A 25,567-nucleotide genomic window follows, 5' to 3' on the forward strand; every position below is an offset into this window, starting at 1 on the left:
GAGAGTAGCTGCAATCTCATTTCTGTGCATTCATCACATTCTGCAAACATTAAAACCAGCAAATGTGAACAATCCCATTTCTGCATAGATAATTTGCCTGGTACAAAACCAAGTAATCCAGATTTTTTCCCCAACAAGACTGCTGCCTCCCTACTGGAGGGTGAGGGGAGGAAATCTCTTTCAATAGCCCAAGTTTCTCAGTCCTTTGACAAACTATTTCTGTGAAGGACCCGATTTTGGAAGGATACCATGTGCCCAGCAATGGTTATAGATCATTTTCCTTGTTTTGTGAAGGGGAAGGAGAACATCCAGAATACCAGTGAGGTAAAAATATGTCAACATGCTTAAAGTTTCATAGCACTTATTTCTCAATTTGGGACCTGCCCTCAAATGGGCAGAGTGCTGATGGCATACAGAAAACAAGTGTTGCAGACAACGGAGGTTGCCAAACTCCACCAGTAGTTCACACTGCTCCAGATCTCCATTCCACTCTCCAATAAAAAAAAATACACATTTATTTGCCCGCTGCATTTGAAGGCAAGGTCCCAGTAGTACTCAATTTCGTAACGATGGGCGCTAACATGGGCATCACTTTGTTATCCTGTCCTTCTTGACCAGTTGCAGGTGATGAAGTTTTTACCCCACTGGGTGCCAGTTTTGCAACTATAGGTGCCAGTAAGGGCATCACTTTATTACCCTGCCCTTCTGAGTCCGCTGGCAGACTTGCCACTTTTAAGCCAAGTGGTGCCAGCTTGGGCATGGGCCTCCACAAAGTGTCAGCATTGCTAGCTTCTGGATTAGTTTTCATCTGCAAAACCGGTGGAGACACGTTAGTGGTCTCTGCCGAGGTTGTTACGGTTTTGCCATTCCCACCACTGGTTACAGGCAGATTGGGAAGTGGATCCTTCGTTTCAGCACCTATTACTATCTTTAAAACATCTGCTTCAGATGAAGGCTCTGCAGAGTTCTTGTCCCCATCAGGAAGGTCATCATCTTCCAGGTGCAGCAGAAGAGGGCTTATGGAGCCACTGCCCTCTGTAACTTCAGAAAGGTATTTTAAAGGTATTTTAAAACTGCTTCCCAGGTGGCCAAACTGGAAGGAAGACCCATCTGCACTGCTGAGATCACTGGCTGTTCCTCGACGAGCATCTGCATCTTCCTGAGAGAAATCAGAGTTCAGAGCGCTGGGCAGTTCTGACATAGGTGAAGCATCATCGTTCAGCTGCTGATTGAGGAAGGCAATCTCATTGAGCAGTGAAGTGAGGGTTTCATCGGTGTCATCACTCTCCTCGATGCTGCTCAGTAACTCACTTGCATCCAGGTCTGCTTCCTCCATCGCAGATGCTACTTTCCTCAACTCCATTTCTATCCTGGAATCTTTGATCTGCAGCTTGCGGAATGGCAATTCTTTAGATTTTAATCTTTCCCCTCCGGGATCGCCATCTTTCCTCCTGGCTTGGCTTCCTACAAACTCGCCAATGCAGAGCTTTTTGCTCAAGGACTCTGGAGGTTCCTTTGTACATGATACGTTCCGGGGCTGTGGAAAGCCATCTTTATTCTCAAAGAAAACTTTTGTGGGACCTGTGGTATTTCTTCCGTCTCCACGACTGTCTCCAGGACATGGTTTGGCTTTTTCTTCCGAAAGGATGCTGTCACTCTTCCTACTTTCAAGGGGTGCTACAACCAAGGATTTCTCAGAAGCCTGAGTACCTGCAGCTGTTGTTTTATTGGAATTTTTGTTTCTCTTTGGGTTTGAATCCATGCTTCCCTCAGTAGCCAGTGACGTTACATTAACAATCTTTGGCATCATGAATGAATCTTCACTTTCTGCAAAACCAAACAAAGCAGCATCCATCAGGATCCATGCTAACTGCAAGATAATTCCTAATTAAATATATTTGCTCACTTTCAGGTCTTCCTCAAGTAAGTTGCTATTCACAATTTAGACTGTTTATGCAGTTTTGCTCAAGTGAACCCTTGAAACACTAATAGCTTAACTTTCAACTTGGAAAAGAAGAGCAAGCCCATCTATTATCCCAGAACCACCTGCCCAGTCTCTTCCTTCAACAGGCTGGCACAAACACAAGTAACTGAAGTATTTACAACTCTGATGGTCACGCACAAGGTAAACAGAATGACGATTTTCTCTGTTACTGGTTTTTCATGCTTTACCTTATTTTGCAATACTGGTTTTGTGCACAATACTACAGAGGCATTTCAGTGACTACATGATTACTTACTTTTTGCCTCCAACCACTTTCCTATTTTATACCACTCAGGTTTTTCCCAGCCCCAAATCTGAAGTGAACTTTCCTTTTTCATTGTGACCAAATTACTACAATGAAGTAGAAGTGGCTTCCTTTTAACACAACAGACAGCAAGCAGGACACTCTTGGCAGGAAACCACCCCACGCCTAGACCCATGTACCAGACTAAGTCTTGAAAAACATCTCTCCAACAGGCAGCAGAGCTGGCAGGGTATGGGAAGGGGTTGTGCCTGAGCAAGAGCCTGGATGTAACAGGCAAAGATTTTTCAACAGCCCCACCACCGCTTCGCACTGCAGCTTTCCCAGCAGGATGCATTACACCACAGACACATTCCAGTCCCACTTATTCTTATTTTGCTGAGGGCAAGGGGGCTCAGTGAGATGAAGGAAAGTTAAAAAGCTCTCATCTATAATATAATCCCCTAGAGGCCCCTCTAAACTGTTCAAAACATTTAATAGTGATTTTCTTTGAATACCCAGACAATAATACCTAGCATTACTTCCTAGTGAGAAAACAATTTACCTTCATTTTTGCAAGGGTAATGTTCCCTGCATGCAAGCAGAAAGATCCATAAAAACCAAAGAACCTACCTGAACAGGGCTGCAAAGCTGATATTACTGTTGAGGGCCCTGGGTTTCCAGCAACGGTTGACAGTGTAATAGGAATGGTAGAGTTAGTAAGGATTCCTTGTACTTGGACAGGAACTGTTGATCCCGGCAGCTGAATCATCACAGAAGCAACACCTTATCCAAAAAAAGGGGAAGGGGGGTGAGGTAGAAACAAGAACCTTTCAGATACTCAGTTAAGCCTGGAAAATAAGAGCTTCGCACTTCTAGGCAAGACTTTAAACTGTAATACCATCTGAAAGTGGTGAAAAATAGAAACATAGATTGGTTAGGTGATTAAGAAATCTTCCCTATGCTTCCCTAATTTGGGAATAGCGAAAATGTAACAGACTTTACTTACCTGTTGATAAACTGATAGTTTGAGTTAATTACATCAAATCTCACTTATCAGAGTCAGGTTCTACCTCAATCAGTTCAGTTGTAAAAAAAACCCGAAAAACGAAAGCAAAAATTAAGTAACAAGTTACTATGTTACTGTGCACATCTATGAAGACCATTACACTGATTTTCATTAACATGTTCTCACATGATCATACCTGGCTGTGCTGTCACGGTAGTATTGACAGGTCGAGGCTTTAATTCAGCTTGCAATAGTGTAGAAGGGACAGTTGCCACTGGCCCTGGTACCAGTGGGCTCTTCAGTGTAAGTACCTGCCCCTGCGGAGTCATCACCAGGCTTGCAGCAGTCAGTGTAAGAGAGGATGAGGTGTCCTCTGGAAAGAAGTATGTAAATCAGTCATTTATTCTGGCACGGCATCCTTGATGGCAAATAATACCCTATGATCCAGCGTTAAGTACAGTTGTGGAAGAACTCCAGCTCAAAGGTTTACAAGCCCTAGATGAGAAAGCTGCTGCAGAAGTTATGCACGCTCCAGGAACCAAACCTACGCAGCTGGAGCCAGTCAGTCTGTACTATCTCTTCATGCAGTGTAACATAATCCTAACTCTCCAGAGCTGCATCCTGATCAAACATCAGAGCAGTCTTGCCAAAATTACAAGCGGAACCTATTCAGTCCAAAGAAAGAAAGGCAGTTTTTTCACCACATCCAAATTGTGATGGCAGACTTCCCCAGGACTGGACAAAAATTAGGCTTGGCAAACCAGAATGATTGGTTGTTTGTAAAAGCCCAAGACCACTTCAAGTTTATTTGTTATTGCCAAAATAAGAAACATCACCAGATCCTTACAGAGTATTATAGTGGTACTACCATGAAAGTTTGGACTTCTGACATTCCTTTGTTCCCATGTCTGTGGTGCGAAAGTCTCCATAAGCACCAAATACTTTTCCACAAGTTCTCAGCTCCAAAACCATCCTGGAGCATCTGACAATTCTGTCATTTAATTTCAGAGCAAGTCTTTTACCACTTTGAAAGCTAGCTTGTTTGGGGAGGGCTATTTCAAAAACTGAATCTATTCTAGCACCTCCAGTACTCTGGGGTTGTGCTTCAGGTTTTGAGTCAGCAATTTGACTCTCAAATTACTGCAGGATTGCAGTGAAACCAAAAGTGACCAAAGGGTCACTTAACAGTAACTTTCTTCCCATCCTTCTGCAACTCAAAAGTCATGTTCACCTGAAGACCTCAGTAGTGCTGGTCTCATCCTTACTACAAACACATGGTTTCCACAACTACTGGATGGACACTTCCTGGTCCTACTCTCAATTCTGCTTCAAGAAAGAAGTCATCTGCAGAAGCAGGCTAGCATTCTGCCCACCAATAGCGTGCTGCTTCCATATTTATCTCACCTTTACGTGAAACATGCATCGCTTTTAGCCCACCTGTGGCACGGCCTCCTTTTCTGGCGAGTATCAATGGCTTGCCTCTTCTATTTGTCATAGGCATTTGGACCAGCTCTCTGGGGGGAGCAGGCACCTCTCTGGAACGGGCAGATGATCCATCTTTCTGTGTGTTAGCAGTTGAGGTCACAACAGATTGCTCTGGCTCAGTTTGTTTCTTCTTTTTTTGTGCTTCTATTGCTTTTTGTTTGGCACAAATATATTCTAGCTTCTTCAGGACAACCTCTTCTGTCTTCCCTACAGAAAAATTATCAAAGAGTCAACCTATCTTCAAACTCTCTTTCCAAAACTAAATTGCTGAATACAGAACTAAAAATCTGTTCAGTTGACACCATTCAACTACTTTACAACAGATAACGATGACCATCACCAAGTAAATAGCAAACTTTGTAACAGAGGGAAGCAATTACCTATTTATTGTACAGTTTTTTTCTTCCTCTAGAAACATCCATAGATTTTAGAATTTATCTGCAACTTTGACGATGAGAAATCAGCTTGGACAAGCACTAGCTCTTGCTGAACAAGTACCATTTAAAAATATCCACAGCTGTGGAAAAACCCTCACATCTCTCCTAATGATGAATGTATGACTACAGGACAAAATGTTACCTTTACCTGGTATGAAATTTCTTGGACTAATGGACCCTATTACTCAAACAACATTCAGAGGTGAACTCATATACAGTTTACCATTGACTTGAAAACTGTAACCTTGAACACAAAGATTTTTATAACTAATTTGTTCTCTGCAGATGCACACAATTTAATACGATGAAAGTTGAAATAACTATACTGGCTTGTTCCCTGCTTAGTATTTATGTTCTGACATCATAGTCTATCTTAATTAAGTCTGTATTTAACTAACCCTCCTAAGAGAGGATTTATTCCTCATCAATTTTGAGGTACTTTACTAGGAATGCAAAAGATCAGAAAACTACTTTGAGAAGTTATTTGCTTTCATTCCCTGCCCAAAAGCCCTATCATACATTTCTGGATTAAGATGAGGGTTAACTAAAACACTTTTTACTTTTTTTTTTTTTTAAGCAAGTACCTCAAATACAACATGAACTGATTCACATAAATACACAAGATTTAAGTATCTTTCTACTTTACAGGTAGTCTCCTGTTTTTATTCCCAGACAGTAAGCTGAATTGCACCTCAGATTATGCTGCAATTTTGTTCTACAGGGAGAGCTGCCCTCTTCTAGACGCTACTAGCACTAGTTCTCAGAAGAGCAGTACAAGGATAGTTATTTTCACAGTTACCAAGAGTCAGAGGTTTTGGTACTGACCAAAGACAGCTGTGTATACCTGTGAAGCACTGAGCAGAAAAGCTCTTTCAGGAAGTGATCAATGACAGAATGACTCCCACCCCACCTCAAAGTAGACCCAATGCACAGCAACCCAAGCCTGTGGCTTGCAGCACAGAGATCCTTCTATGCTTCCTTTAGGCAGAAAGGAAAATAAAAGCAGTTCTTATCAGCGTGATGAGTATATCCCTGAGTCAGAGCTTAGCAGGCCTTTGTTTGGCATCAAGAGTCTAAATTTTACATGAACTAATGACTCACCCAGATCCACAGAGGATTACTCCACTCACTCTCAACTCTTAAAAACCTTTTCTTTCATTATTCCAGCTAGTCTGTATCCAACAACAGTCTCACCTGAAAGCGTGGATACTTTTCGAATCAAAACATCCTGTCTGCGTGTCAGTAAGTTCTTCTGCCCAATAAGTTTATCTGCCTGATCAGTTAATCCTTGGATTTCTTCATACGCCTACAAAAGTGTCAGGGAATTGACACACAAGCCAATGACACACAAGATAATAAAACATTGAAAAACAAAAATCATAAAATAATTTTCCTTCCCAGAAACCAAAATTTGTTTAGACATTTTCACCATCTTGAGAAACCAGGACTCAGAGAAAGCTTGTGAAGTACTATTTAATGCCAGCTTTCCCTAAAAGCAAGCTGAAAAGTGATAAACGTCTTGTTTGTCCTTCTGCCAAAGTTCAGCTACTTTAAGGAAAAAAAACAACTCTTATCCCATAATTTAAAGGTATAGCTGATAAGCATAATTATGTATCTACAACTTACATTTTGTTTCCTGTCATTTACATCTTTACAATTAACTTTTTAATGTCAGTATAATACTTAATTAAATGCTATCTTCTGCACTAAAAAAAGTAAGTCTTCAGTGTATTTCAGAATTGCCTGATGTACACAGTAAATCACCAAGGAATTAAGACATACCCTTCCATGGTTAGATTCACAAAGAATACAGCAAGGAGAGGGCTAACCTGAAAACACGCAACTGCGTCATTAAGATTAAGCTTTTAGGAATACAGATTCTTTAAGATACTGTTTTATTCTAGAGAGTCCTGTAAAGGTGACAGAAGTTCTCTATTCACAGTGTCACTGCGACTCACTCAAAGAGTTCATACTAGCTTTGTTACGCTGTCCAGATCAGATTATTCTCCTCCTCACTTAGGCTTCAAAGTACTTACTTGCTTGAGAATGTAGCATTTGGAGACCTTGGGAAGGTTGTGTAACCCCAGAGTTCTCTTCAACTTTTCAAAGAGATCTCTTATTTCATTACGTCGCCGGCGTTCATTTGCTGTGTGCGTCTGACGGTAATGAGCAAAGGCTTCTGCCTCCGTCTTCAGCCTTCTGCTCCAGAATTGAGGTTTCTGCCGAAGAAGTAACCATACGGACCAGTTTAAATAAAAAAGATAATGTAATGGCAAATAACGTTCAAAGGCATGCCTGATTTACAAGGTTTCTACAGATACCTGAAGATTTCATGTCATGCTATTCTGCTATTATGTCTTCATGAAAGTTCAGTGGCACAAGCACAGGCAATAAGCATGAAACGCTCACCCATGAGAAGTAACCAACATAATCACATCAGCCCTAAACAAAAAGATCATGAGCAGTCCCTTCTATTCATAAGCTTTCATTTTTAGCAATACGGGATTACAGCAAAAACACGTTTTAGCCAACTTTTTTTGTTGTTTGCTTGTCAAAAAAGCCTACCAATGAATGAACCAATCACATCAAATGTAGGATGCTTGAATTTTTCCCTGAAGTTAAACTAGTTTGATTTCTGTTTTGTTTCATGGGTACATACAGGTTGGGGCCAAGAGACACTGCAGGTTAAGAACGTCAAAGACAGTATTAAAACTTACCACCCCAGACATCTAACAAGAAACAGAAAGTGTCAAAGACAGGCTCTGAATTTGAATTTGCTTAAGTTTCCAAACACGTTGACAGGCAATAAGCAGTATTACTAATCTCTACAGATTTGAAGGTTTGCTATTTCATCATTACTCTTACAGGTTTTGTACAATTATCCTATTAATTTCATTATTAAGTAACACTTAAAAAGTAGTATTAGAACGTTTTTTACATCATTTTAGGTCTGCTCCAAACCCCCATGAACTAGCGGGGTAACTGATCAGATGTGGTAACTTCAAATGCAGAGGGAAGAACACATGGAGAAGGCGAGGCAGGCAGAGCATCCTGGAACCCATCTCCATCTCAGAAGCATACCTACCAGTCTGCTCTAATGTATGAGACATGCACCAGGCTCGCACCCCACCCCAAAGACCTGCCCCACCCCAGCAGGTAGCTCTAGACCTGACATCAAGTACATCAGAGGTAGTGATCATGGACAGTTAGTGAAACTGGCTTCAAAGCCACCCTAAAATACAGCATAAGCTTCACAAGGATTGCAATGAGTTTTGGTTTGAAAGGATTCTGCATTATCTTTCACTTGCCTAAATACATATTATTTAAACTATTGTTTTCACAAATCCTTTGCCCAGTGCTGTGCCTATATAATCCTACATACTGACTTCTTCAACATATTAAAACATTTCCCAGTTGTTTATTCAATATTTTACGCGTGCTGTAAAAATTATTTATGCCAAGCATACAAAACCTAAGCAAATGTACTAATAAATAAAAGGCAGATATTCCTCCTGTACATAAAGCTGAAACCCACTGATGCCAGTACCAGTCCTTTTTCTTTAATGAGATTTGGACTGAGTCCCTTCCCCCCATATACTCATTTGGTTTCTTGTATTTATTCATAAATGTATGAAAAGTAGATAAATCACATTAAGAGTTGCACTTGAGATGAAAAGTTTATCTTTACAATGGACGTGTGATACCAAAAGGAAAGAGGAGAGCAAACATATACCTTCGTAGGTTTTTCTGATAATTTTTCATCCGAAGAATTACGAGCATGGTATCTGGAAGAAAGGTAAAAAGATTTTCCCAACGCTACTCATCTCATGCACTCTGTCCTTATTAACTACATTCCAACAGCCTAGAATTCCTCATCTTTATGCCTTGAAATTAACTCTTCCTTGTATAACTACATGAAAGCAGAATATTGTTGAGCTTTCTCAAGAATGTGAACTCTATCTCCAATGCCATCACCCTGGAAAAAATTGAGCTATTCTGAAAGCTGTAGAATTATCCCACAGTGCAAAACACAAACTATTTCACTATATGCCAAAGAATAAATTCAGCCTGTGACTGTTAGCTGCAGAAAGTACTTTTTTTAAAAATTACATTTTATCTCTTTTTTCAAAAAACACAGATTCAATATTGATAGCAGAGCAATCCCTCCCCCAACAGGAACACCCAAAATCCTCACATTTATTACTGTCCTAATCTATAATAACAGCTTCCTCATATCTCAGGAGCTGTAAGAAAAAAGAACAATACACATATGAAAGAAATTTTTTACAAAACATGACATCTGTTTTTCTCTCTCACTGAAAGATCTTAATGATTTAAAGCAAAGTCACCATCTAAGGACAAAAGTTGAGCTGTATCTTTGGAAGAAAAAAAAAACAGGAACTATCTGGGAGGTATATTATCTCATAAACCAGATTTTTTCAAAGTTTCTACAAAATTCTTCAAACCAAAAGAACTAAGGATGCAACATTCCCCATTCTTTTGTTTGGTGCAACTGAGAAATAGCCATGACCATCTTTACATGCCTTAAGTAAACCATGTTTTTACTTTGTATTTTGTCACTATAAATGCAAGGGCCGCAACAATAACAAAACAAACAAAAAACAGAACAACAAAAAAAGCCAAGCTATCCAACCATGTCAGACTACAATGTAGATAAGAAAATACTTTCTTTGCTGGGGCAATAGTCCCAAAGACAAAGCTTTCATTTACAGGATCAGGGATTAAGCCAATGACTGCTCTTGCCTAAGAATAAACAAAGCTTGCAAAATCAAATTTAAAACAAAGATGACCTGCTCATATTCAGTTTCCAGGAAGGGAGGCGATTCACTCATAACAGTTTTACATTACAAGATAAACATCCCCATAAACTAATTAAAGAGGGGAGGGGGGGAGGAAAAAAAAAAAGGCAAAGATACCTCAAATCTGCTTTTAGTTCTGACAGCCCCATTCTCACAGACACTGGGAAGCACCAGTGCTCAGGAAGACCTGACACAAGCCTTGCTTTATCTTACCATCACATTAAACCCGTTGTTTAATGGGTTCATTCAACGCCAGCTCATCAATAAAATACAAAACTGTAGTGCTCTCCAAGGATGCTTACTTCTGTTTGGAAGGTCGGATATTAGCAGCTGTGGCCTTCAGACGGGCAATGTTAATCTTCTCTGAAAGCTCCTCCACGGTCTCAATGTCCACCTGCTCGTCATCCTCACTGTATTCACACGCATCCTGGAACAGTTTTTGTTTTGTTTTTTAAAATGAGTATCTACTTAGCAAGAGCTCAGGCCAAAACAGTTTCACTTCAGTCTCAAAAGAGATCACATTATAACATTACGAACCATTAAAGAATCAACATCTCCAGCTACACTGTCCAATAAACAGTGCTAAGCAGGTGGTTATTTTAACTGTCACCTCTAGGAATTCTGCCCACTAGCAACTCTGCAAAATGAATTTTGGTAAGGGTAAAACCCATCTCTGTCATTTATGCTTTTACTATGGGTGAGACAAAAAGCTCTCACAGGGCAGAGCTTTCCTACCTCTATTTTTAAATAAGGTTAAACTGCCTTTACAACCTACTACTGTAGACTCTTATTAACTAACATTTTTTTGGACACAAGTTGAGATAGTCATCACTTTGGTAACGGCCTCTCATACCTGAGATAGCAACAGTCAGAACATCACGCAACCAGGCTTCTTTGGGTCATACAGCAAACTGCTTACATGAAGAGTATGATTTTGTCTCTTTCCAACATGCTACCCAATAATTATTTCAAATATTTACGATATTCTGAAAAGTACTTTTTCTCCATGCTTGCCTGACCAAGAAAACTTGTTACCATCTGTGAAGACAGACAGAGAACAACTGCAGTGCTGCAGCAACTACAAGAGTTAAATATCAATCTTGTTGCTATTTGTAGTACCAGGTGATCCCCCCCTTAAACAAAAAAAGCCTTATTCAAACAATTTTTTGTATTACAGTTTTAAGTTTTTAATGTCATAATCTCTTGTCTGCTTACATGCAGAACTCTTTCTCCTCCTTAAGAAAATGTAATTATACTTCCGTCCTGTACTCTATTTCACCCACCTCCCTGAACCAACCCAATCCTGTCTTCTTCCTGTTCTTCTCTTCTGTCATTCCTTCCTTCTCTTTGCCTTATTTTCTTTCTTTTTGAGAAGCTGCAATCTCCTTCTTCTCTGAACTGAATACTTACCTGAAAATGATGCAGTTAATCACAAAAACCACTAAATGCAGACCAGGAGGGAAAAAAAAAAAAAAAAAAAAAAAGCAATGTGCAATACTGGATCAGTAAGTAGCCTCTAATAACTGCTTTCCATGGTATTGATTATTTAAAGTTATCTGCAACTCACACTGCCATTTTAAGGAACTCTGATTAGAAAGGAGAAAGTGTTGCACTTGTTCAGCTGACAACAGACTAGGCTATATACAGCACTGTAACAAAAACAAGTAAGGGCAGCCAAAACTGCCACACAAGCATAACTGAAGTGGTTAAGGATGCACATTTCCTATCACCTGTCATGAAATTTACATCTGTGAAATTTGCAGCTATATTAAAGGGACTCAATTTATGTCCAGACAGTAAATCTTAGCTGGTAATTCCCTTTTGGACAGAGAAGCAGGATCTCCAATAACCTAACGTTTGATACAGTATTTGGCTTCTGCATACTGACTAGACACAACCTTTTCTAAACCAGGAAAAAAAAAAACCGAGGAAAAACACAGCCCTGAAACCCACAACTACACAGCAGGGCAATCTGAAATTCAACAAACAACATAAAAATTGCCACCTTAGTTACTGACACTACAGTGACCACCACTGTGAATCATGCTGCCAGAAAAAATTATCAGTATATTTTTAAACCTGTAATACATCATCTTCCATGGCTGTGTGACTGAGGCTATAGAAAACCAAAAGCAGAATCAATATGAAAAATGAAGCAACTTTACCCTCCTTTACCGAAGGCCACGCTGGGGACAAAACCTTTGTAAAGTACAGCAATATACACTTAGTAGCATTGTAGCCTTTACTAAAGTATATATTAACTGTATGTGCATATATATGTATAAATATGCCCTTTTTCATATATATAAAATAGTGCGTGTGTACATAGTACGTATATCTTAGTGTCTGCACACACATATGCAATACTTCCTGTAGAATCTTCCAGTCTTTTAACAAGAATGAAACCATGCAGCATCTTCCCCATAAAACAACTCTCAAATATTCCCAAGCCTTCCATCACCTTCTATTCGTGTCAGGAGGGTTCCTCCAAAGTGTTGGTAGTATAGATTTTGTGTAGGAAGAGGTATAAACTTCTAAACTACTCACTTGCAGAGAAGCTGACACCTCTTCCTGTACTATGGAAGTATCGAGATATTACTGCTGCAACAAAGAAAAGTGATGCTCAGGTTATCAGCTATAGCTGCTAGATTTGAACAGAAAAGCATCCTTACTTCTACAAGCTGCTATGCACATTCCCATGTTATCTACTATGCACACTCCCATGTTACCTACTATCTATCTGCTTGTAAAACGTCGTGTCTTTTGATAAAGAAAGAAGAGCCAGGAGAGTAACCTCAGATGAGAAATTACTAGCCTTGGAGAACAATCTCCCTTTTTCTTTCAAAGGTATTTTTAACGTGTGCCAACTTTAAGGACACCATTCTTCTCTGCCCAGGAAAGCAGCTCTGATCTCTGGTGAGTTCTGTATTTGCAAAGGAGACAAATAAGTTATTCTGCTACTATTAACTTCTGGGGTTTCTTGCAGGTTTCCTTCAAAGCAGCTATGAATCTGTGTTATGCCATGACAGTTCTTGTTATGAGTATAAAGAGCAGCATGGAGGTAAAACAAATTCTGACTTTGAAAGTATGTTAGCTGGCACTGGGAGGACCACAAGGAAGTACTGTTTCTCTCTGCATGAAAGCCCGCAAAATCCTTATTTGCTCCATCTTGTAAATATTCTCCCACAAAGCAGGACTCATTAGCACTGGGACCCGATAGAGCACAGAGAAAATGTCTTTACCAAGGAAGTAGTGCATCACTTTGAGCTTCACAGGCTGCTCAGAACCTACACGTCCCCACTGCTCCCCAAGACAGCAGGAGAATGAAAATCAGGAGACGCCACGTACCTGGGACCTCGGCTGAGGTCCAACCAAATACTGCTTGCAGTCTAGTGGGACCCGGTAGAGCACAGAGAAAATGAACTGTCTTTACCAAGGAAGTCGTGCATCACTTTGAGCTTCACAGGCTGCTCAGAACCTACACGTCCCCACTGCTCCCCAAGACAGCAGGAGAATGAAAATCAGGAGACGCCACGTACCTGGGACCTCGGCTGAGGTCCAACCAAATACTGCTTGCAGTCTAGATCCAGAACACATATGCAGGGGCTACTGAAATTGTGACAAGAGTTAAGGCTACATTGCATTTCAGCATAGGTATTTCAACAACTTTCAAACACTGTGAACAGTACGCAGTTTTGTTTCATGTCTCTCAAGTGGCTCTGTATGTTTACAGAACTTCAGACCTTAAGTTCTACTATATAAAATCTCACTTGAAGAAAATCACTTACGTAAACAGCCAGAAATTTTTCAAGAACTCCTCGCACTTGCTTTACTTGTTACAGGCTTTGTCAAGACCCAGTTTTAACAGGAGCAACTTCTGGGATGCATTGTTTTTATCAAGTCATTTTGTTCTTAAGACAACAGGTGCATCCATGTTGCCTTTATGTCAGTTCTGTAGCTTCCCCATTGAAAAGCAGAGACTCACCCATTTGCACAAGGTCACAGAAAGGCAGAAAAATGAAAAACACAACTGAAGATTTCAAAATTCTCTAGAAGTTGTTAATTGCTACGCCAGGGTTCACAGAGTGAAGTAGAAGATGTACTAGAGGACCCAGAGTGCTGAAATTCCAAGAATTCCTCAACTAAGGAGAAGCACATAAGCTTGAATCTGAAATTGGAAGTCTACTAACTGGTTAAGAGTGGAGGGAAGGGAAAGCAAAAGAAAAGTTGGAAGATATCAAAATTACACCATCTCCCCAGACACAGACCTTACGTTGAGCTACAAGTGAGGCAAACATGTAGCATAGCTGCCTCCAGAGCCTTTTTTTAATCCTCCCCTGGGCCCGATGAGACAAGGAGAAGCATCATAAAGTGAGAGGAAAAAAAAATGGCTCAGTAGAAATTATTTGAACAAAAACACTATTTAAATTGTATAACTACTGAATAGATACATGCCATTACGTTGAAAATTTTACATATGCAAGAGGTACAGGGTTACGTAATTTTAACAGGTCACATTTTATGACAACATAGTTGTGTTTTGTTTCACACAGAGCACTTCTGATTCTTGCCTGCGCTCCTGAGTCATCCATAAAGCCTCTATGATGCTGGACGCCTCCTGACATTTTCTCTAGCTTTTCCATTTTATATAGTATCATTGCTGTGACTCCACATACAAGAGATGCATACTGTTCTTCTTCAGTGGGCAGGACCACCCTGTCTAAACTACATTTGGCCATAATTAAACTGTATGCAAGGGGGACACACAGGGCAGGTTGAAAGATGCTACAATCCAGAGAGTGGGGGGGGGGGCGGGGAACCCCAGGAAATTAGCTTGCTGTAGAAACATTATCCTGGTAATGATTTTGAGTACTGACAATTACACTGGGTGAACCAAAGGGTTGACAGTAATTACCCATCTAGAACTGTTCTCATGGTGGAAGTCTCTACATGCTATTGTACTAGAAAAATGGTATTCAAAACCTGAGATGTGGCATCTTTTTCATGAAAGACAGGGGAAAAAAAACAGAAGTAAAAACTCTCCACTGCCCACCAAGAACTTCACCTCTTTAAGTTTACAAATCCTGAATGTGGACAAATGTAAAACAAAAAACACTTTTTTTTTTTTCATTCTTACATCTAACAACAAAGGGAAAAATGCTTCAGGATGGTAAATCTTCCCTCTCTACATCTGACTTCCTAACAACAGGAAAAATAGGCCAATCGTGAGGATTGTCAGAAGTAAGTCCACTGAAGTTCTGCCACAAGAACAGCTATTCCTATATAAGTACTGCCAACCCGCCACAGGCTGGACCCTATTCATGGCCTAGCATGACTCCTTGTCAGGGTGCAAAACTTGTAAAACACTTGCAGAAGCCCTATGTTTCTAGCATCAGTCTTTCCACAGGTCCTGTAGTTACAAAACTTCTAAGCGTCTTTGAGCTTGTAAGAATAAAATACCTTAAGGAATGGAGAAACAAGAGGAGCAATTCCCCACTACAACACAAGTTCCAAAGTTGCTACAGGAATGTCAGCACTTTTCCCTCTCTGCATTTCAGCACCTGTTTCTAACCAATCTCCTCTTGCTTTTATCTGTCTGTCCTGGCAGCCTATATCTCCATTGTTGGTTTCTGAAGAGCAAATTGCTTGATGGCAGAGGGTTCTCAGTGACAGTGCTCAGAAAGGAGGGGGGTTGATGACAACAAATGTTGGATGCTGCTAGAGGTTACCCAAGCAAATGCCTCATTTCTGGATCTGCCTTCTATGCTACGATGTCTGCAGATTTGACACACTCTCTGCACCAAAAGCTCGGAACATGTAAGAGATTGTCAGAACTTATACTGTCCACAAAATATGTCACTTGCACTTTTTATTAAATCTATAACGTCATAATAATTTGTAATAGCTTCTAATCATTTTCATCTTGACCTCAGAAAAATTATTGAAAAACACATCTAAACAACATTTAAAATAAAAACAACTTGCCAGACACAGAAGCTACTTTTAGACTAGTATGTTAAACAAGACCATGGGACTCTATCTGTAGCATTAAGATACTAGAACAACCCCTGGCATGGTTTTGGTTGAAGCCAACAAGCACTCGTGAACAATTCACAGTCTGTGACTTAACCCAGGTCAACCAGTCATTCTCAACAGGAATTCGGTGTGAAATCATCGTGCCTTGGAAATCAAGAGCTTGACATCATATCCCAGACCATCGCACTCGAATTTGTTCAGACAACAGGTCCTGATATTGGATAGTTTGCTTATACAGATATTCTCAGAAGGTTTTATTCATATTACCAAACCCAAGACGATCAACCCTCCTAAGCTTCTCTCGATGAAATTCCGTGTAGGAAATGCAAAAGGGCAAATACACCATTTCAGGAAGCTTCTCTCTTTTTGTTGAGGAGGAGTCTATGAGACTCTTAAGTCAAGTACACAAAGTTAGCACAAGGTAAGAAGGTAATCTAAAGAGCATCAATATCCCAAATTAAGAACAATGAAGTAATTACTGCAATGACAACTACTGTGGGGAAATGTACTAAAAAAGAAACAGCTACTACAGGTAAGTGGCAATCACCTTCACTCTCACTGGAGTTTTCTGGGCTTTTTAATGGCAATTTCCTGCATAACTAAAACCAGTCTATGTTCCAAACTAGTAGCAAAAGAGCTGTCATTAGTATTTCCACTAAAGTATTAAGGGGCATGCATGCACACTTTGCTTCTATGTTCCCACTAGCTTAATGAAACAGGTAAACGTCCTCTAGTAGTCTGTTTATACGATCTGACTTCATCCAGTCTGACAAACAATACCAGTGTAGCCTGTCTTGTAAGTACTATGCTGATAAAAGAGTACATCCCAGTGAAAAACAACAGAGACCTACATATTTAGATTTAAAACTGAATTCTCCATTAGGCATTGACATGCTAACTTAACTTGCAGGCAGCACAGACTAACGAACATAGAACTCACCCAAATTCCAGACAGGTTTTTATAGTCCTATAAGATCCCATTCTTCAGCTTTACTGCTCTAGAACCAAAGCTAGCTTACCCATGTTTGTGTGAGCTTGTGCTGAAGACATCTTTACACGGCTTACCAAACCATCCTAGTCAAAACCTGCATGGTAAGCTTCTTCCAAAACAAACATTTCTTATAATCTCTGATAATTAAATTTAGTTTCATCATCTTTTTGCAGGACAAAAGAAAATACATCTTTAAAACATCAACTCTGGTAACGGACTACTCTGTGATCTAGACATTATATTACCTGTTGGCTTACCAACAGATTCCTAACACTAGCTGGTCTGGAAAGTTTATCAGACACCAGGCTTGAATTAACCGGGTTTCTCAAAACTTGATGATAACTCTGCTGAAGCTACTGAAGGACACACGAGTTACTGAACTGTCACCATTTAAGTCAAGACAAGACAGCAACAGCTCAGTTTTCAGCTTGAAAGAACTTCCAGAAATTACATCTGCTTTCTGTTTCCTCACCTTCATGCAGCTGAGATGCTATTATCTTGCCTGAGAATAGCAAGCTAGAATATGAACTGATGAGTCTGGTTTTCTGAAGTTAAATAGATTCTCTAAAAGCCAGCGTTACTGACTTGAGTTTCTCTGCACATAGTCTAATTCAGTTTTCAACCACAAGAGGACTACATTAACACAAAAGGGTTAATAGAACTATACACTTTCAAATTCCTTAAGACACTAAAATAATCTCTCCTATTGTTTGTTCTTCAATTCTTCTCTAGTTTAACCTTTCTCTTTCCACTTTTATCTCATCCCAAGAAACAGCTACCTTATGTCTTATGTCCATTTGACTGACTCACAAAACCACAATTTCATAAATTTTAATTAACAATGCATTGTTTCTTAAGTAACATGCTAATAAATAAACAATACATCAAGGAGTTACATGTGGGTTTTCTTTTAATTTTTGGGTAACATTTTATGGAAATTCCACGAGCATTAAAATCTAAATACATCCTAACTATACTAACCACTATGTTTTACCCTTATTCAGTGATTTCCAGAGCAATTAGTTTTCTATCAAATATGGAAGCTTTCACACACAACTTATTATTAAATTTCAAGAGGAACTTAAGGAGAGATTCAAACTGTCCTTCCAGAAATAAATGTTGACTAAGGGCTAAAAAAACTAAGTAGAAGGAAACAGCTTAAAATGACAGAAATACTAGACTGGCTGCTACACTTTAGGTTTGTAAGTCATATTATAAGGAACCAAGCTGTTTGAGTAAATACTGGAGGAAGACAACATGCAATGGTTCTATTCCAGCTTGCTCAATATACTCCTGTCATCTGAAAAACAAGACAAAATTTCTAAAAGGCCACTACAACGCTACCTATAAAAAAACCATGCAACTAAGAAGAAATAAAAGACACTTTCACTCAGAACCTTAATCTAGATTTTCTGAAGAAACAGAATTTCATAATACAAACATCATACATGTCTTTCAAGTCCATAGGTTGTGACAGGTTAGCTGGTCAATCTACCAAAAAAAAAAAAAAAAAAAAGAAAAAAAACCAAAAAACCCAAAAAAACGCACCCTTAATAAACCGTTCAATGCTTACCACTTTTTCAACATCTACTTCCTCTTCACTTGGGAAGTCAGAAGCACCATCCAGCATCTCATCAGCAGAATCATCAGTTTTTTCATCCTCTTCATCCTCATCATCATCATCTTCCTCCTCTTCCTCTTCCATATCATCAGCAGTTATATCAACAGTGGGCATGTGATGCCTGGGTTCCTGTGCCCTCTGTTCTGGTGTCAGGAAGTCACTTTTCTCAGATGTATCGGCTTTGTTATCCACCTCACTTTTACTTTCTAAAGCAGGTACAATACTCGATATTTTACTCCAAGAACTGTTGACATGTGTTACAATCTCATCACCCGTTTTCATTTCCTCCTGAGAATCAAAAATATCATCTTGTTTGTTGTTACTGCCTTCCTGCCAACCTATGCTTGCTTTGCCTTCCTCAGTATTGATGGTGTGCTTTTCTCCTGAAGCACTCTCCTGCTCTTTTGCAAAACTGATTTCAGACTTAGTTCCTTTCTTCTCTCTTATGCTTTCAGCTTCTGTAGAGACCTTGTACTCCTTTTCCTTATCTGGCTGCACAGCATCATGCTGGCATTCTTGTTTGTTCTGAGACAGTTTGGTCCCTCTCTGTTCCTTCCTGTTCTCCAGCTGTGTATCTTGCTCTTGGTGACTCCGTGACTGCCCAGAACTTGCCTTGTTGACCTCCTTCATCTGTGTCTGTGCATCTCCTTCCTGGTCTTTCACTGGTTTCTCTTCTCGTTCAGCATGTATTTGTTCCTTCCCAGGGCTCTTCAACTGTGCAGTCTCCCGATTCTCAAGACCCTGTGGACATGCGTTATCCAGAAGAGCAACTACAGACTGATCTGATGATCCACAAACAGTTTCAGAGTTAGTTGAAACAGCCTCCACTAAAGCTGCAGAACTGACGGAATTCTCCTTCTCCTCAGAGGATCCTTTTTCTTCCTCATCATTTGGCTTCTCACTGATGTACGAATGGTCAGATGAGATGACATCTGTGGAAACATCATGCTGAGAAGAGGAGCTATCATCACAAGAACTCTCTAGTACCTTTGAGTCCTTCTCCACCATTTCTAATGTAGTGGAATTTCTACCAGGTGCGATTGTGCCAGATGCTAACTCTTCAACCTTATTTGACTGGTTAACTGACAAACCATTTTCTTCTTGTTTCCTATCTGACACTGTGACCTCAGACTCTGTAACTTCCATGTCATCAGAGCGTGAAGCCTTCCCACTCTCCTTCTGCTGAGCAGCACCCACGTCCTCTTTCTTGCATATTTTCCTGTAATCCTTCTTCATCTGAAGAGATGCAAAATGGTGAAGAATGGAGTTTGGCACAGTCTTCTGTCCTGGGAGCTGAAGTAAAGCAAAACTACCAGATTGTAAAGGTATGAGATTGGCAGTGCTAGCTGGCAGACCACCTGAGCTGCTGGTTATTTTAGACTCAGAGGCTGTTTGATTTGTCACGCTGCTAGCAGCAGGAGGAGAGATCCTCAGAGTCAGAGTGCCTGCCTGTGACACAAAACTTGTTACTGAAGGAAGAAGAGAAGATGCTTGTGTGGTTACGTTAGATGTAGGGGATAACTTGGGTACTGCAGTTTGTACAGCTGAATTTGTGGCAGGAGAAGTGGAAGACACAGAGGAAGTGGGAGACACAGGTGACTCGGGAGGCTTAGAAGGTGCAGGCAACCGAATTCCTACAACAGATCCTGTGAGGAAAACAAAATATCAACTAATATTCTAATACTTTCTCAAAGCAATCTTTCTTTTATTTTTAGTATTTAATGTCATACTAGAAGTAGCCAGCATTCTCAAGGATCACAATGTAACCAGGTATTTGACCACAGCTTCTCAGTGAAAGAGCTGGTACTGCAGAAAGACAAATAAACTGTTGAATTTTTATATGGAACACTCCAATAGAATACACAAGGTGGCTACCCTAAAACTAACAGATTTAATGGCAAATCATAGCATTAAGCTTTTTAATAAAAAATGGCATTGCTAAGGCACAGAATTATTTTCTGTCCTCCCCAAAGTTTTGTCATCTACTGTTCTTGCTCTTGCCTCTCTCTTTTCAACATCACTTCGCCTCCCCCTCCTCAAGATGCTTCTTTATGAAGGGAGAAGAGACAAAAAATCCTACTGGAAAGTAAAGATACATTTAAAGTACACTTTGTTTATAAATACATTTTATTTACAAATATGTACAACAGTATGTTCAACAAGCATTCTACCTATTTTCTTTAAGATACCTGAAATCTCTAACTCATCCAACCCTATCTTCAACTATGCACTAGAGAAATAGCTGAAAATCAAACTTATTTTTCTTCTCACACTCGAAGGAGGAAAAACCCCAGCAATCCTGTACTTTAGCATAACATTTGAATTGAGTATCTGCTATAAAAGCCTAACAAACCTGCAAACCAAACGAAAACAGAGGAGCACATCCAATGAGACACAGGTCACAGCTCATTCTTTTTAAGAGAATCTCCCAACAATTCTTTTTCAATCACCAGATTAACAGAATTTCTTTTAAGTTATGACAGTACAATGGACATGGCTCCTGTGCCACACAAACATAGGTCCTCTTACTTATAGAGAACTCCCAAATTTTGGTGACTCAGCTACGAACTGCACTTCCTGTGCTGCAGACATGTGGTACTTAAGTTGCATTACATCTGAATAATCACACTATGTTCTTCAACTACTCATGCAGAACCAAATTAGACTCTGCTTAATTACTTCAAGCAGGGGAAAGAAGCAGAGACACCTATTACATTGTTAATTTCTGCGTAACACCTCAGTCAAGAAAGAAACATTGGACTTCGTACCTGGATTGCGGAAGATCACTGGCTGAACACTGGGCTGGGCACCTGCAGCTCGAACCTGATGCAGAGGGACAAGCTGAATTATCTGCCCATTAGGATGTCTGAACAGGTTCACACCACCAGGGCTCCTGAGAGGCTGAAGGACCATCCTCTGCCTCTGAGCAAGAGGCGTGTTGTTTAGCGGTCTCAAAGCAGGAGATGTCTGATGCACTGGAATCAGCAACAATCGGGGTCCTACACGTTTCTCTGCTCCAGGAGACATCTTCTGGGGAGTCTTACTTACAGCTTGTGGAGCAGCATCTTCTGAAACATTAAAAAATTATATAAAAGTCAGCTTAAGGGAACAGCCTACAGATCAGGCATTATCCTTAATGAAAACAAGCACAAGTATTTTGGAAACAAGTGGATCTCCTTAGACTCGTTTCAAAGCATTTTTTTATCTTTTTATTCACAGAACACACATAGGACCAACCAAGCCAGACCAGCCTTTTTCATGCAGTTCTATCCACATTTCTCAGCCATGACTCAGAAGACTTCCCTGTTAGCGTCAAGAGAGTAATTCCATACCTACTTCTTGGACTCCATACCGACCATGAAATTCTAGCAGACACAGTGGTAACTGTGCTATACATTTCTATGGGCCAAGAAATGATGCAAGACTTCCAGCTCATTTCATAGCAGCCACTGACCAGCTATATTTTATCCCCGCTCTACTGGCTCAGGCTGGAATAAAGCAAGCAACTTAAGAGATTACATTTCTCATCCTTTTGGAAAGAAGGGTGAGGAAAGTGAATTGATATTTAAATTGGATTCTACAATTGCAGACTGTATTCCTGCTACCAAGGAGGCAGAACAAAAAAAACGAAGCATTTGCAGTAATAGCCCAAAGCACCTAAGCCTTACCTCTTTTTGGATTCAGTGAAGGACTTGAATTAACTCCTGACAGTATAATTGGAACAGAGCCAGCAGAGGAAGTTGGTGTTGTCACCACAGATGTAGCTGTTGCGGTTGTTGTTACTACGACTGTAGAAGTGGATGTTGTGACAACAGGACAAGTAACACTTAGCGTTGTTACTACAGTTTTAGGGAATGATGTGGTTGCAATTGGTGCAACAATCCCTGTTGCTTTTGTTATGCTCACAGTGGTTGTAGGAGTGGTGGATGAGGGAGTAGTACAGGTGTTGACTCCAGGAGCAGCTGTTCCAGGAGCAGTTGTTCCAGGTGTTGCGGGAGGAGAACAGGCAGGTTCATTAGCTCTTGTTTGGTTAGGAGAGGTCACAGCAGATGTTACCACACTGGTACTTTCCACAGTAACTGAAGTGGTGGTGGCTGTAGTGGTGACTCCAGAAGAGACGGTGCATTGAGCTGGAGATGGCCTTGAGGGAACCACGGGAGCGACAACCATTATTGGTGTAGGCTTGATACTGAACTTTAGTGGTCCTGACAGAGGCTGGCGTGCGATTGCTCCAGGAACCTTCTGCTGTAGAGCTCCAGCTTTGTTCATCACAAACTGCGTGAACACGCCACCAGGTGAGGGTCGGACAGCTGCAAATGAAAACTCGAAGGTCAAAATTTCAATAGATTTCCTCTTTGCCGTTCATGAGGTGCTACAATTGTAATGTCAGCATTAATTTGAGCCTCCACTTCCTTTGTTCCTTGTAATTAAACTGAAAATTTTATGACAGTCCTCAACACGCCTGATGTATTAGAAATACATCCGCTTTATTCCACTTCTATAGCTTTTTGTTTAATTTCTTCCTGGCCACACAAAAGAATCAGGTCTTGAGGGGTTGCTCTTTATAGTGAAACAATCAACAGACAATTCTAATTACAGCACACAAAAACAAACTCTTAAGTGAAATAATGGGCTCAAACTATTTTCTAAACCTCAAATTCTTCCTGTAACAGTTTGTGCGATCATCTTTTCATTGCTTCTTGGTTTTCATCCCCCTTCTACTAGTATCCACATCTTACACAGCAGGGGGAAAGAAGGGGAAGGGTGAGAAAATTCGCTATGTCCCCTTCTCATTGCAGTGACATTTGTGCAACTGAGGGCTGGATGGGGCAAATTTAATCCACAGAAAATAATCACTATTGGGAAAATCCTTTCTCTCATCCCTTGCTCTCCAAGGGATCAGAATACTGCATCTACATCACTCCAGATGCCTACAGGTAAGTACCAACAGCATAGAGATTACGGAGCAAACCCAACTTAAATACTGCAGTTATTTATGCATACAGCATCGTTAACCCAGAATATGCTGACAACTTCACTCATATATGCAACAATCACTTCACTCATCAATGAAATGCAGACAGCTCTTTAATATTGCATAAACACACAATACAAGAAGTTTTATTACAGGACAAGAAAAATAACACACCCATTTATGTAGCAATGAAAATTCAGGCAGAAAGAAACAAAACAATCAATCAGAAATTGAAGTTTCACCAGGACACAGGTAACATCCTTTTCTCTTGCAAAGCTTCTTCACATCTTTAATTAATGTGTGGGAATATGTGGATGGACACTAGATTTTTTTTTTTTTTTAAAACTCATGCAAAATGTAATAGTTAAAGGCAACCTCCGCTCTTGCCATGCTGGGGTAACCACTTCAGTACCAACTCGGACACATGTACCACAGGCTTCTTCCAATATAATCCAACCCTGTTTAGCTTGTGAAATCCAGTGAGATTACAGGCCAGTGTGGTTATTGGCTGCACACCTGTTGTTCTGCTAATCCAGATTTGGACCATCTTGTCTTTCACAGCCGCTTCATGCATCTTTGCTGGTCACAAGAATTCCAATTTTAAGTGTAACAACATCAGAAAAACTAATAGTGAAGAATCACAGATTAGAGTGATCCTTTACTCATTTTAAGTTAAATTGATGTTTGATGAAAAGCAATTAAAAATCATACTAAGGAAGCTCTCAAAACAAAAACTCAAGCTTAACATTCAGCCTATCTCCATCCACTCTTTCTTGTTTCTTGAAAATATGCTCTAGTAGTATTAATAACTAATAGTCAACATCTATAATCTTATTCTGAAGTCAAACCAAAACTTTCTGCTTTAAAGAGGTTATTTATTGCAGAGGCAGTTTAGGTAGGCAATGCAGCCAAAGGCAGCATGCACTGTTGCACAGAAATCAACAGCAATGCTGTACACTCACTTTTTACTTCAGCTTCACGCAATTTAAAACACAGTAATAAGTTCCAACCTACCTATCTGTCTCTGTGCTGGGACATGAGTTTTCAGAGTCGTCACACTGGGGGCTGAAGTAGTGCTGGTGGAAGATGTAGTTTTGGGAGTTGATGTTGTGGGCACCTGGACTGATGGTGTCCCAGAAGCAGCTGCTTTAGCACTGGGTGCTACTTTGGAGATCACAGTACTGAGGGTTGAGATATCAAGTACTGTGGGTCGCATCCTGCCTGTGATATAAGCTGCTAGCCGATTGGCAGGATGTAATGCCCCCATCTGTCCCAAAAGCAGTTTGGCCTGAGGATACCTTTTATCATAAACCTGAAAAAAGTGGAAAACGGAAATTTTGTGAAAAGAATGCTAACTCACCACCTCTGGAGAGGTGTTTCATTCCATGGGACTTCCAAATGTTCTTTTCAAAAAACCATTGCAATTCAGAAGGGGAATTCCTAATTTCCCTACTGCCCAGGAGAACTTCAAACAACTCTTTTAGACCTTTATAATACAGATTTTAGATGCTACTCAGACTCTCACATAGAACCACAGAGCCCAAAGGAGCATGTGAAACTACTGAAATCAGACAGAGCTAAGCTAGTACTTATTTTTTCCTTTTCTTTCCTTTACTGATACTACACAGTCCTGAATAAAAATTCAAGGACAATTTTGGAGAAATTCTCAAACCCAATTAACACCTAGCATCAAGAAGAAAGAATATTTATGTCATATACATTGGGACAAAACTCTAAAGAGCTTGTAAAAGCTTTATCAGCTTTCTTCTTATCCGTGCTGTCATTTGATACTCTAATTAAGGTATTATGAGTTGACTAACATCAAATTCAGAGATGTTGTAACTGACTGCATGGGAGAGAGAAACAGCATCTTTCTGAGTGTCTGCCTTTATGCCTAGTGGTCAAGGAGAAGTTTTGGTAATGTTGCATTTTACTTTCAGGTTGCTTGACAACACCTTCTAAAATCCA

The 25,567-nt window shown here is 40.1% G+C and overlaps 1 protein-coding gene across 1 annotated transcript in view; it reads right to left on the reverse strand.

Annotated features, from left to right (window-relative positions):
- Positions 1 to 514: 514 nt before the first annotated feature.
- Positions 515 to 25,567, reverse strand: part of MGA (MGA, MAX dimerization protein) — a gene marked incomplete at its 5' end in the record, with an annotated part of 40,824 nt that continues 15,771 nt past the window's right edge. The window contains 12 exons of the mRNA XM_010081594.1: positions 515 to 1,827; positions 2,859 to 3,011; positions 3,431 to 3,607; positions 4,672 to 4,926; positions 6,351 to 6,462; positions 7,193 to 7,375; positions 8,890 to 8,941; positions 10,279 to 10,403; positions 18,577 to 20,270; positions 21,393 to 21,692; positions 22,293 to 22,934; positions 24,614 to 24,911. Coding sequence (XP_010079896.1) covers positions 515 to 1,827; positions 2,859 to 3,011; positions 3,431 to 3,607; positions 4,672 to 4,926; positions 6,351 to 6,462; positions 7,193 to 7,375; positions 8,890 to 8,941; positions 10,279 to 10,403; positions 18,577 to 20,270; positions 21,393 to 21,692; positions 22,293 to 22,934; positions 24,614 to 24,911 — 5,304 coding nt within the window. The remainder of the gene's footprint in view (positions 1,828 to 2,858; positions 3,012 to 3,430; positions 3,608 to 4,671; positions 4,927 to 6,350; positions 6,463 to 7,192; positions 7,376 to 8,889; positions 8,942 to 10,278; positions 10,404 to 18,576; positions 20,271 to 21,392; positions 21,693 to 22,292; positions 22,935 to 24,613; positions 24,912 to 25,567) is intronic.

Source organism: Pterocles gutturalis, unplaced genomic scaffold (assembly GCF_000699245.1).
Source record: "Pterocles gutturalis isolate BGI_N339 unplaced genomic scaffold, ASM69924v1 scaffold20301, whole genome shotgun sequence".
NCBI lineage: Eukaryota > Metazoa > Chordata > Aves > Pterocliformes > Pteroclidae > Pterocles > Pterocles gutturalis.